The 11,882-nt window shown below is 52.7% G+C and overlaps 1 protein-coding gene across 1 annotated transcript in view; it reads right to left on the reverse strand.

Annotated features, from left to right (window-relative positions):
- CAPN5 (calpain 5) overlaps positions 1-1,190 on the reverse strand; it is a 37,782-nt gene extending 36,592 nt beyond the window's left edge. The window contains exon 1 of the mRNA XM_010001061.1: positions 1,029-1,190. Coding sequence (XP_009999363.1) covers positions 1,029-1,190 — 162 coding nt within the window. The remainder of the gene's footprint in view (positions 1-1,028) is intronic.
- Between the last annotated feature and the right edge of the window lie 10,692 nt (positions 1,191-11,882).

Consider the following 11,882-nt stretch of genomic DNA (forward strand, 5'->3'; position numbering starts at 1 on the left):
CTCTTGCCCTCCCTTCACACAAAGCCCTTTTGTCCACCCAGACAGACACGGCACTGTGTCCTGGAAGGCCAGTGGGGGTGAGGAGGAGAAGGGCAGCTCAGGAGACCCTGCCACCCCGAAATGCCATCGGGCTGCGTGAGGAACAGCACAGGCTGGGTGGGCTGCTCCCCCCTGCAGGCAGGGAAGGAGCCCCAGGTGTGTCAGGTGGCAGTGTCAGGCTGTGACATTGTCTCTCCCCACTCGCAGGGATTGTTGCTCCCTGTGACGCCCTGCACTTCATAAAACCACAGAATGGTTTGGGTTGGAAGGGACCTGAAAGATCATCTAGTTCCAACCCCCCTGCATGGGCCTGAGGCCCCCAGAACTGGACACAGAACTGCAGGGGGGGGAAACTCATGAGAAGTGGCCTCACGATCAACCCCACGCAGATGGCCGTGCCAGGGCATACAAATTCCTCAAGACATAGTGCCCTCAGGCCCTGATGTGCGTCTTTTGGGCAGGTACTGAGGACACCAGAAGAAGGACAGGCAGCACGGGGGACAGGCAACGTCACCTCCAGCCCCCCACAAGTGTGGAGGGCAAGCAGAATGCTTCTTGGAGAGGACACTGGCTTTACACAGGAAAGGAAGGATGGGTCAGACCACCTACCTCCCAAAGACCCCAAAACCACTTCATCTACCCAAAGCTTATCATCTTTTCCCTTTCCAATCAGACCACCAAGAGTATACAGAGATAACCCTTTGCCCTGCTGGACCCACCACAGCACCAAACATCAACCTAGCTACAAACAGAGAAGTGTATTTGGCTGCTGGACCTCACTGGGGGCAGAACAGCCTGGACCTGGGTCCAGCAGGTCTCCCTGGCATCCCACAGGCTCACGATGCCAAGCAGAGGCAAAAACAACCTGCTGGGGAGGAGAGGAGATGTTGGGGGGGTCCTGGTGCCCTGGGTGAAGGAGGTGCTGGGCATATCTGGGGATACCTGAGAGCAAAGCAAGGGGAGGTGGCAAGTGGGATGGGGGCACTTACCTTTGGCCGCTTCCACTGGATGCCCTGGATCCTCGACTTGTAGAAGAGCGAGTCGTCGTTGGCAGGGAAGAGGGGGTCCTCAAAGAGCTGCTTCCGCCGCTGACACTCCTTCTTCAGGGAGGAGTAACGCTGGTTCTCGTAGGGCTTCACCGAGGAAAACATCCTTCCCCACCAGCCCTGGGAGGGCAACAGGGAGATGGGGGGAGAAACGTTGGTGGCGCCGAGGAACCGGCCCACGCGGATCCTTCAGCCGAGCACAGTTTATTTACAGTCTTGCAAGAACAGGTGACCCAAACAAGCAGGCACCCCCACAGGCAGGTGAATAACCGTTTATCTTCCCTATTCCCAAAGTTCCCTCCCCTGTTTCCCCACTGGCTGGGAACTCCAGGGTTTCCAGCCCATCCCACACTTCCAATGATCCTATAAGATTCCCACCCCTGTTCACACATCCCATTCTAGCAGGTCACTTTTTACCTTTTAAGGTATAATTCTGATCTTTCTTGCCCCCCTTGGCTGTCCTCCCAATTAACAAAATTATCTGCACCTACTGGTGTCACCCTGCCCTGAGAAGCAAGAGAGAAGTGGCTTCGTTGGGTCTGATCTTGGGCCGTCAATCCTTCTCCATGTTTGGATCCCCAGATGGAGCCCAATCCACTCCCTCTGTTTCTTGCACCATAAACCACTCCTGGTGTCCTTAGGATGTGCAGATATCTCATTTCTCTCCAACAAACTATTATATTCCTAACACTAGAGTATATATATATATATATGTAAACCAAAACCCACACTATGTTTCTAACACTAGAATGCAAAAAAACCCACTACATTTCATTACTAACAATAGGGCAAGGTCTGAGCAGGGTCACCCCATCCTCCTCCTCCTCCAAGGTCTGAGCGGGGTCACCCCATCCTCCTCCTCCTCTAAGGTCTGAGCAGGGTCACCCCATCCTCCTCCTCCTCCTCCACAGCAGCTGGGAGGCAGGACCACGACTGGAAGCAACCACCCCACCAGCCAAGCCTCTGTCTCTGCATTGCACCACAGCTGAGTGTCCTACAAGGTGAGCCCCCCACGTTTGCAGTCCCACCACCCCCGGAGGTGTCAATTTCTGACATCAATTTAAACTTGCTGGGGAAAAAAAACACAAACCCTCCATCTAAAGGAGGAAGAGGGGGATGACTCCTTAAAGCTCAAGCACACCTTGCAGGTCCCTTGGAGGTGGGACTGTTTCCCCCAGAGCTGGCCAAACACCACCAAAACAGGCACGGGAGGAGATGCTAACTGCTCTCCTGCCTTGTAGTCAATTTGTAAGTTATTTGGGAAAAATCACAGCCCTTGGAGGCAAACGAGGAGAAGACATCCCCTGCAAGCTGGGTGTGCACTGGTTTTTGGGGGCTGAGCCCTGCCCAGAGCAAATCCCCCACCCTGTGCAGCCTCACATCATGGACAGACGTTTCATAATTCCATCAGGGACGCCAGTTTCTCAGTAGGCTTTATCAGATCTGGTTTTAATTAAAAAAAGGCCTCCCGGCAGAGCACCACGTGCTTGGGGATTAATTATTTGGTCTTGACAAGAGTCTGGCTTCCAGGGCAGAGACCTGAATTTAGCAACCCAGAAGCCAGCAGGAAGATGCATCCAAAGAGCTGACCTGAGCCATCACTCCCAGTGAGATGTGGGAGTTGGTCTCTTCTCCTGTGTAACACGTGATAGAACAAGAGAAAATGGCCCTAATTTGCTCCAGTGGAGGTTTAGATTGGATATTAGGAACAATTTATTCACCAAAAGCATGGCCAGGCACTGGAACAGGCTGCCCAGGGCAGGGGTGGACTCCCCATCCCTGGAGGGATTTCAAAGCCACGTAGATGTGGTGCTGAGGGACACGGGGCAGTGGTGGCCTTGGCAGGGCTGGGGGAATGTTTGGGCTTGATGATCTTAGAGGTCTTTTCCAACCAGAACGATTCTGGGATTCTCTGCAGCCCACCCAGGGTGATGCCTCTCTCATGGTTCACATCAGGTTTAATTAAAGGCCTAATTGCCCCTCTGCACAGTGACGTGCAGCTGCTGTATCTCCAGGACACGCTGGGTGATCTGGAGAAAAGTGGGTGGTGGGCACAAAGTGCCCCACGAGCTGCTTGGGTGACTGATCTGCAGCAGCAGAGACCTGTGGAGCAGCCAACGAGGGGGTTATTTGGGGTTCACTTAAGCTCTGAGCGATGAGCACTTGTGCTGCTAATCAGGCTGATAAATTCAGTCCATTAAAACCCAGGCTCTGCTCTTCTGCTTTGCAGAAGTGAAGGGATTTCAGCTCTCCCAGGGGAGGGGAGACTGGCTGGGTGGGTGGTGCTCCTGGAGGATGGCACAGACATTGGTTTAGCTCTCAGACACCTTCTTGCCTTCAGCTAGTCCTAGAGATTCATCAGCAAGGGATGTGACACCACTCCCACACTGATGCCCGACTGTAAATGCCCACATAATCCCTGGGATTTGGGATGTTTACAGATTAGCTGCTTCCAGTGAGACCTTATTGCACTTTCCTGGCACCTCTGCCTGTGATGAAGTCCCTGTGGATTCTCACCACAACAAACACAGAACCGTTGAATTATTTTGGCTGGAAAAGACCTTTAAGATCATCAAGTCCAACCATTAACCCAGCCCTGCCAAGGCCACCACTAAATCATGTCCCTCAGCTCCACATCTACGTGGCTTTGAAATCAGGGATGGTGACTTCACCACTGCCCTGGGCACCCTCATGGTCACTGGCACTAGGTGGCCAAGAAGCCACCTTCACTGAGGTCTCTCTATTCCCATGTCCCCTGAGAAGAGGAAGAACAGAGTGACCATTCAGCAATGATCCTCCAGGATTCTGGATTTGAGATTTTACAGTTTATAACTATAAAAATGCCCTTGTTTGTTACAGGAGGTCGGACTAGATGAGCTTTAAAGGTCCCTTCCACCTATACCATCTTAACTTGCAGGCCAAAAACAGGAACAGCAGCTCTACCTTGGCTGTCCTGCTAGGACCCTGCCTGCAGGGGGAAGTTAAAAAAGGATTAATTCAGACAGGAGCCTTTGCAGGCTGCCCAGCAATGCACCCAGGTGCTGTGGTATGATGGGCTTACAGCCATGCTCACAGGATCTTCTCCTTGGCAGCAGAACCAGTTCCCAGGTGATACAAAAAGGACCAAATGCATCACCTGCCCTCAGAAAAGCCTTCAAAATTATGGAATCACAGACCACGTTGCTCTAAGCTCCATCCAACCTGCTCTTCAACACTTCCAGGGATGGGGCAGCCACAGCTTCTCTGGGCAACCTGTTTTATGGTCTCACCACCCTCATAGCAAAGCATTTCTTCCTAAAATCTCATCTCAATCTCCCCTCTTTCAGTTTGAAACTGTTCCCCCCCTTGTCCTCTCACTCCCTGCCCTTGTCCCAAGCCCCTCCCCAGCTTTCCTGGAGCCCCTTCAGGCACTGGAAGCTGCTCTCAGGCCTGGAGCCTTCTCTTCTCCAGGCTGAACACCCCAACTCTCCCAGCCTGGCTCCAGAGCAGAGCTGCTCCAGCATCTCCAGGGCCCTTCTCTGGACTTGCTCAAACAGCTCTGTATCCTTCTCATGTTGGGGACCCCAGAACTGGGCCCAGCCCTGCAGGAGGGTCTCACAAGAGTGGAAAAGAGGGGGAAACTCACCCCCTTCCACCTGCTGGCCACACTGTTTTTACTGCTGCCCAGGGCACTCTTGGCTTTCTGGACTGGCCGTGCACATTGACAGCTGATGTTGAGCTTCTCATCAAAAAACAATGGTCTGAGATCAAGATCTGCATAATACACCAGATTTGCTCCTTGTAGAAAAGCAGCCAGCCTCTCTGAGCAGTCACCCAGCAGCCAACACATGCAGCCACCCTGCCAAGAGGGCCAGGGAACAAACTAGTCTCCAGATGTCCAGGAGAAGAAGGGGATGAAGGACAGACGTCCCCAGGAAGGTCACGGAGACATCTCAGCAGTGAATGAGCTCCTCTCAAGTGCCCATGAGGTAGGAGTTTCACTGTGACAGCTACAGAGAGACAGGAGAAGCAGCAGTGCTGTGAAAGGCTGGTTGGTGGATGCCTCCTGCACAGACACAACAGGCTGAGCTGCTGCTGCTGCTCCCAGCGACGCGAGAGGAATCGCTTGGACTGGTGCACGAGCTGGGCTGACAGGCAGGAAGGAACATTTCCACAGGAGGTTGTGCAGAAAGAACCAGTGAGATTTCTGAGGAAAAGAGCCTGGAGAGGAGGGGAAGGAGAGCTGGTGCCTTCCTAAAGGCCACGCTGGGGGCAAGGCAGGAGTCACGGGTTTGACGCAGATGTTGGATGCTGCTCTGCAGCCTGTCCTGAGCCTGAGGGCTGGCACTTGGCTGCTCCTTCACAAAATCACTGCTCCTCCCTGGGCTGCTCTGCAAGGACAGCTTGGAGCCGTGTTTTCCAACACCCCTTTCATCACCATCTTCCACCAAATGCTCTGGGTAACATCCATCCCTATGAGAACAGGTCCTCTCGGCCAAGGAGCTCCAGCTTTTCCTTGCCTGGGGGAACAGGGCCAACTCCTTGCCCTGATATCCCCACCCCACAGTGACTGTCACCTCAGCAGCCCTCTGTCCTCACTGTGGGGCTGCTCTCACCTGAGAGGGTGAGGATGAATTTGAGTTGCAAGGGAAATGCCAAGCAGAAGGAGAAGTGATACTGCTCAGGATGATCATTAGGAAAAAAGCCCACAACAAACCCTTGAAAAAGAACTAAAAGGCAGGGGCTGGGCAGATGTCTTAAAGTAGTGTTAAAATTCACTACTGCCTCTAATGTGCAGCATTTCCTGCTTGCCTGCCACATTAAAATGCTCAAGGGCTGTCTGATGACTCTTTGCCTTCTTGCACCAAGCTAGGATGCTCCAGGAACACAAGAACTGGGTGTTTTTGTGCCTGGCCTGAATTACCAACCCTACCCTTGCACGTGTCTGTCTGTGAGCAGGGAGAGGGATCTGAGCTCACAACTCTTAGCAGAGCTGCATTTTTGGAAGCAGTGATCTGAGCCCAGCCCAGTCACAAAGGAGTTAAACAGGAAACTATTTTGTTGGAGAATGGAGCCAGGCTTCTGACTCAGGAGTGTTGTGACATCCCCTGTTCACCTCCAGCAGAGTCCAGGCTCCTTCCAGCTGGTAATGATCACAGCTCTGAGCTCTGCAACTGGGGAGAAGGACTGAAAGTGCTTGTGTTGGACAGGACCAACACTTCTTGAAAGGCTTTTCCTTCCTCCCCCACAAACCACTTCCTCTCCTTCCATTCCAGCTCAGTCTCCTGCAGCACAGCTGGCACCATCCACAGCAAGGAGCAAAGGGCTGGTAGATCACACAGTTGCCTGCCTCTAGGTCAGACAAAACACTTTGTCTAAAGGGACAGATCTGCTGGCTGGTGTTCCCCAGCTCCATCCTCACTAAACAGGAGATATCTTCCATATCCCATTTCACAGGTGTGGGATTGGCCAAGGAGAAGGCAATGTGAGAATGAGGTGTGTGGTTGCTCAAACCTCAGCCAGCTACAATCTTATGGGAGGCAGCTACAACACTGCAGCCCAACAGCAGGGTGCTCAGAGCAGCCAGGCTCTTCTGAAATGATTGTTTCCAGCCTCCTTGGGTGTTTCTATTGACAGACACTGAGGTTGCCCTCCTGCCTACCAACACAGAAGTCCAGCTCAGTGGAGGAAACTCTGCCAACACAAGAACAGCTTTATAAACCTTTCTCCAGGACCCAGGGAAGATGCAGTTGAACCACAAATTGCTCTACACCAAACACAAGAGGAGCACTCCACACCTCCTACCCAACATCTCTGGGCACAAAAAACAGCCTGAAAAGAGTGGGCTACAAAGTGAGAGCCCCACTGAAAGCCCATCAGGACCAGCAGCACAGGGACCACAGCAGGTCTGAGTTGCATTCCCCAAGCCCTTTCCTGCTCCCAGCTGTGCATCTACCACAGCTTTGCTTTGGGCTGGAAGTGGCATGGCCCAGAGCCAGCAGGGCCACATACATCCTGCATTAGCAATGTCCACAAGGACTTGGAAGTGAAGCCACACTGATGAAAATGAGAAAACAAGACATCATTTCTTCTCAAATTGACTGTGGTTAACCAGGGGAGGTAATTCCTATGGGAAATCACAGGTAGTTCATCTCCAGATGCTTCTGAGCAGAGCTGGATGTCTTTCCAGAGCAGCTGCTTTAGCCAAAATGCAGATTTCTGAGCATTTACAGGGGTTACTTGCTGAAACAAAACCACTGAAGAACATAAGACTGAATGTTCCTTTCAGACCTTTATCTCTCTGCTTTATCTGGTGGTGTCTCTGCTCTCATCTAAGAACTAAAAACTTCTCTAGGCCGAAGGGGAAACAACCATTTGTGCAGTTAATTACAGTTCTATCTGCCAGTGATTCGTTGCAGCACAGCTGGATTCTAAACCTTGACACCTGGGCACAGCACCCTTCAGCCAGAGCATTAATCCTGCCTGTGTGCTGGGCTGTCCCCCCTCAGAAACACGCAGAGCAGATGGAGTGAATTCAGTGTATATATATATACAAAAATAATCCTGATGGGTTAAGGGCTGTTGGTTCTGAATGAATACACCTCAAATTCTGGGTCCAGTTTTGGGTCCCTAAGCACAAGAGGGACATGGAGGGGCTGGAGCGTGTCCAGAGAAGGGCAAGGGAGCTGGGGAAGGGGCTGGAGCAGAAGGAAAAGGGGCTGGAGAACTTGTGAGGAGCAGCTGAGGGAGCTGGGGGTGTCCAGCCTGGAGCAAAGGAGGCTGAGGGGAGACCTGCTGGCTCTGCAGCTGCTGAGAGGAGGTTGGAGCCAGGGGGGTCGGGCTCTGCTCCCCAGGAACAAGCGACAGGACAAGAGGGAACGGCCTCAAGTTGTGCCAGGGGAGGTTGAGGTTGGATCTGGGGAACAATTTCTCCCTGGCAAGGGTTGTCAGGGCCTGGCCCAGGCTGCCCAGGGCAGGGGGGGAGTCCCCATCCCTGGAGGGGTTTCCAAGCCCTGGAGATGGTGCTGAGGGACATGGGGCAGGGGTGGCCTGGGCAGGGCTGGGGGAAGGGTTGGACATGATGATCTTAAGGGTCTTTTCCAACCCAAACTATTCTATGATTCAATAGGATTTTTTGCAAGGGTTAAGTATGGCCAATGGTCCCTGCTGACACCTCCTCCTCCTCCTCTCTGGAGCGGGAGGAAGCATCACCTTCCACCTGCAGGGTTCCCAGCCCTTTCCACAAAGCCCAGTGAGACCTGCAGATGAAGCTGCTGTCTGGCAGCTGGATGTGACTGCACAAACCTCAAGACAAAAGGAAACTTCCATGAAAAAATTCATTTGCAGCCCAGCCAGGGAGGGGACCGGGGTCACTAGTCCTAGCAGAAAACTACTGCAAGTGACTGTATCACCAAAGCCAGCCTGGCTGGCAGTATCTGCAACAAAATCAGCCCAAGGTCAGGTGTCACATTTGGAGGCTGTTTCCAGTGATGCAGGGTGATTTTTATCATGCTTGCTTTATTATCTCTGGGTTTCTTTTCCCTCTCAAACATTGCTCCTTTATTACTTAACAGCAAGAAGATGGCACAGGGACAGGCACAGTTGGCACAGGGACAGGCAGGCCCACTCAGTGTAGAGGTGCAGGGTTCAGATACTTGCTTTTCCTGGGAAGGATGGGGTTAATGGGAAAGCTTGGGCATCCTTGGATACCCATCTCCTGCCTGAGCCAGCAGGGTGTGATGGCCAGGAGGTCCCTTTCACTTGGATAACTCACACCCGGGATGCCTTTGGGCTCAGGAGTTCCTCATTCCTTGCAGATATGAGTCACCCTTTGCAAACAGAGTCCATGTTGGAGCTGCAGGAAGAAAGGGCAGCCCTGCACCAACAGCTTCATAACCCTTAAGGACCTTGCCTTGGCAGCAAGCTCTGCCTGGCAAGGCTTGCAGGCAAAATGTGGCACCAGCCAGACTGGCCCTTCTGCTCAACACAGGCAGTAAGGTCAGATGGGACCAGGACACATGTCTGAAGACATCCTGGCACAGGCAGGAGTAACAAGCTCAAAGCAAAGCTGGAGGCAGCATCCCCCACCAGGGCTGGCAGAAGCAGGAGGTTGGAGAGACTCAGGACTAGCAGGGACAGCGGGGGAAGAAAAGCAAAAGGAGAAGGCAGAAGGACAGACCCAAAAGCAGCAAGAAGATGGCAGCTATAACATGTCCTTGGCTGAAGGAAGCAGAGAGGAGCTGAAGAAATTCACCACTCTGGGTCTACCTCATCTCAACCCACTCATGGGCTGGGGAGAACACAGAAGCTCAGTGTCCCCAGGTCCCCAGCATGTCCCCAGGTGCTGTTCCATGCCCTGAGCCTTAGAAGAGCAGACATAGATGACATTAGGTTTGTTCAGCCTTCCAGTCCCTGAAGGGGCTACAGGAAACTGGAGAGGGACTTTTACATGGAGTGATAGGATGAGGGGGAACAGTTTCAAGCCAACAGAGGAGAGATTTAGATATTAGGAGGAAATTATTTGCTGTGAGGGTGATGAGACCCTGGCCCAGGTTGCCCAGAGAAGCTGTGGCTGCCCCATCCCTGGCAGTGTTGAAGGGCAGGTTGCATGGGGCTTGGAGCAGCCTGGGCTGGTGGGAGGTGTCCCTGCCCATGCAGGGGGTTGGAAGTAGATGATCTTGAAGGTCCCTTCAAACCCAAACCAGTCTGTGATTCTGTGATTGTTCCCCAGGCCACAGCAGGGTTAAAAACCCTCGTGGACCAGGAGGGGAAAGGTGAATTCATAGGCTTGGCCAATGCCCAGCCCCTGGAGACAACCATCAGTCACTAACCCTTCACAGCCCAGCGCCCCAACCATGCCCCTGGTTAATAATTACAAGGAGCAACACAGAGCACCAGCAACCAGGAAACACTCCTGAGATCACCCAGGAGTCTGGGGCTTCCCAACAAAACCACCCTGACAGCAGGAACCTTTTCTGGTGCTCCCCTGGCTCTATATATTTTAGTCCTATCCAGGAACAGTAAGGAGATGTGGGGCTGGTATCATCTAGCAAGGTTCAAACGTGGCATGGCTCACACAGGGCAGGTTTTCAGGCCTCAAGAGAAACACAACCAAGGAGGACCAGGGTCATGCATGTAGAACTGAACCACCTCCACCTGTGGAGCCACAGGGACCTGCTTTATCCCAAGAGGGCTGTCACCCCACAGGTGCATCACATTGAATACAGAACACCCACCCATATGGTAACAGGAGCAACTGTGGCCTCCTCAGCATCCAATTTAATAACTTGAATTAAAAAATTATGTTAGTTTTTTTTTTTAAATGGTGCTATCTCTGCAGAAGTGGCCTGAACAGGTATTTGTGTTATTTATTCAGGGCTTCTAATTGAATGTCTGTACCAGCTTTTTAAAAATCCTGTCACACTGACTCCCCTAGAAGCCTGGTCCAAAGAAGAGCCACGAGGATGGTGAAGGGTCTGGAAGGGATGACTTCTGAGGAGCAGCTGAGGTCACCTGGATTATTCAGCTTGGAGAAGAGGAGGCCCAGGGGTGTCCTCACTGCAGTCTGTGGCTTCCTCACCAGGGGAAGAGATGGGGCAGGTCCTGATCCCTTCACTCTTGTGACCAATGACAGGACTGGGGGAAATGGCAGGAAGCTGAATCAGGGGGGTTTAGGTTGGATATCAGGAGAAGGTTTTTCACCCAGAGGGTGGCTGAGCACTGGAACAAGCTCCCCAGGGCAGTGGTCACAGCACCAAGGCTGCCTGAGTTCCAGAAGCCTTTGGATGATGCTCTCAGGCCCATGGGGTGATTCTTGGGGTGCTCTGCACAGGGACTGGAGTTAGACTGGATGATCCTGATGGGTCCCTTCCAGCTCAGCAGATTCTATGTCATTCACACACTCACAATGGCTTCCTTGCCAGCTGGGCAGAAACATTATGGTCTAAAGACAGACCTGCATCTCTGTGATGTGGCTGGAGGAGAGGACAAAGAGTCCCAGGACCAGCCCAGAGAGCCCTTTTCTTGGGCGTTATGGGTCACAGAGATGCCTCATTAAAGGGTTTGAGTAACCGGAAAATTCATTCAGAAAACTCCTCATCAGCACAGATAAAATGCAGCACATGTCCATGCAAGTGCTTTGCCTTCAATTGCTGCTGCAGCTTCTGGGATAATTAAAGCAATTGAACTTCAAAAGATGCAGAGACGCGTGTCCAAGGAGCAGCAGAGATAACGGGGCTGCAGCAGCTCTGGGGGAGACTGAGCTGAGGCAGCTGGATCCCATCAGATCATAAAATAGAATCACTGAATCACAAGCTGGTTTGGGTTGGAAGGGACCTTAAAGATCATCCAGTTCCAACCCCCCTGCATGGGCAGGGACACCTCCCAGCAGCCCAGGCTGCTCCAAGCCCCATCCAACCTGCCCTTCAACACTGCCAGGGATGGGGCAGCCACAGCTTCCCTGGGCAACCTGGGCCAGGGTCTCCCCACCCTCACAGCACAGAATTTCTCCCTATGACCTATTCTAAATCTCCCCTTTTCCAGTTTGAAATCATTCAAACACGAACACGTGAGACCACAAACACGAACAATGAGACCAAAACTCTGCTCCTCGTGTTGCAACTCCAACCTCACCTTCTGGGGCAAAATCCCAAATCCCTGCTCCTCTGAGAGCACCCACTGCCCCGTGGCACTCACCCTCCTGGGGCTACCCCTAAGGGACAACCCCCAGGGGGATTACAGGCACCACGAGCAGCAGACACCTTACCCAGACAGGATAACCAGCAGCCATCCACCCAGGGCAGAAGATTTCCTTCTGAG

Source organism: Chaetura pelagica, unplaced genomic scaffold (genome assembly GCF_000747805.2).
Source record: "Chaetura pelagica isolate M959 unplaced genomic scaffold, ChaPel_1.0 scaffold56, whole genome shotgun sequence".
Taxonomy (NCBI): Eukaryota; Metazoa; Chordata; class Aves; order Apodiformes; family Apodidae; genus Chaetura; species Chaetura pelagica.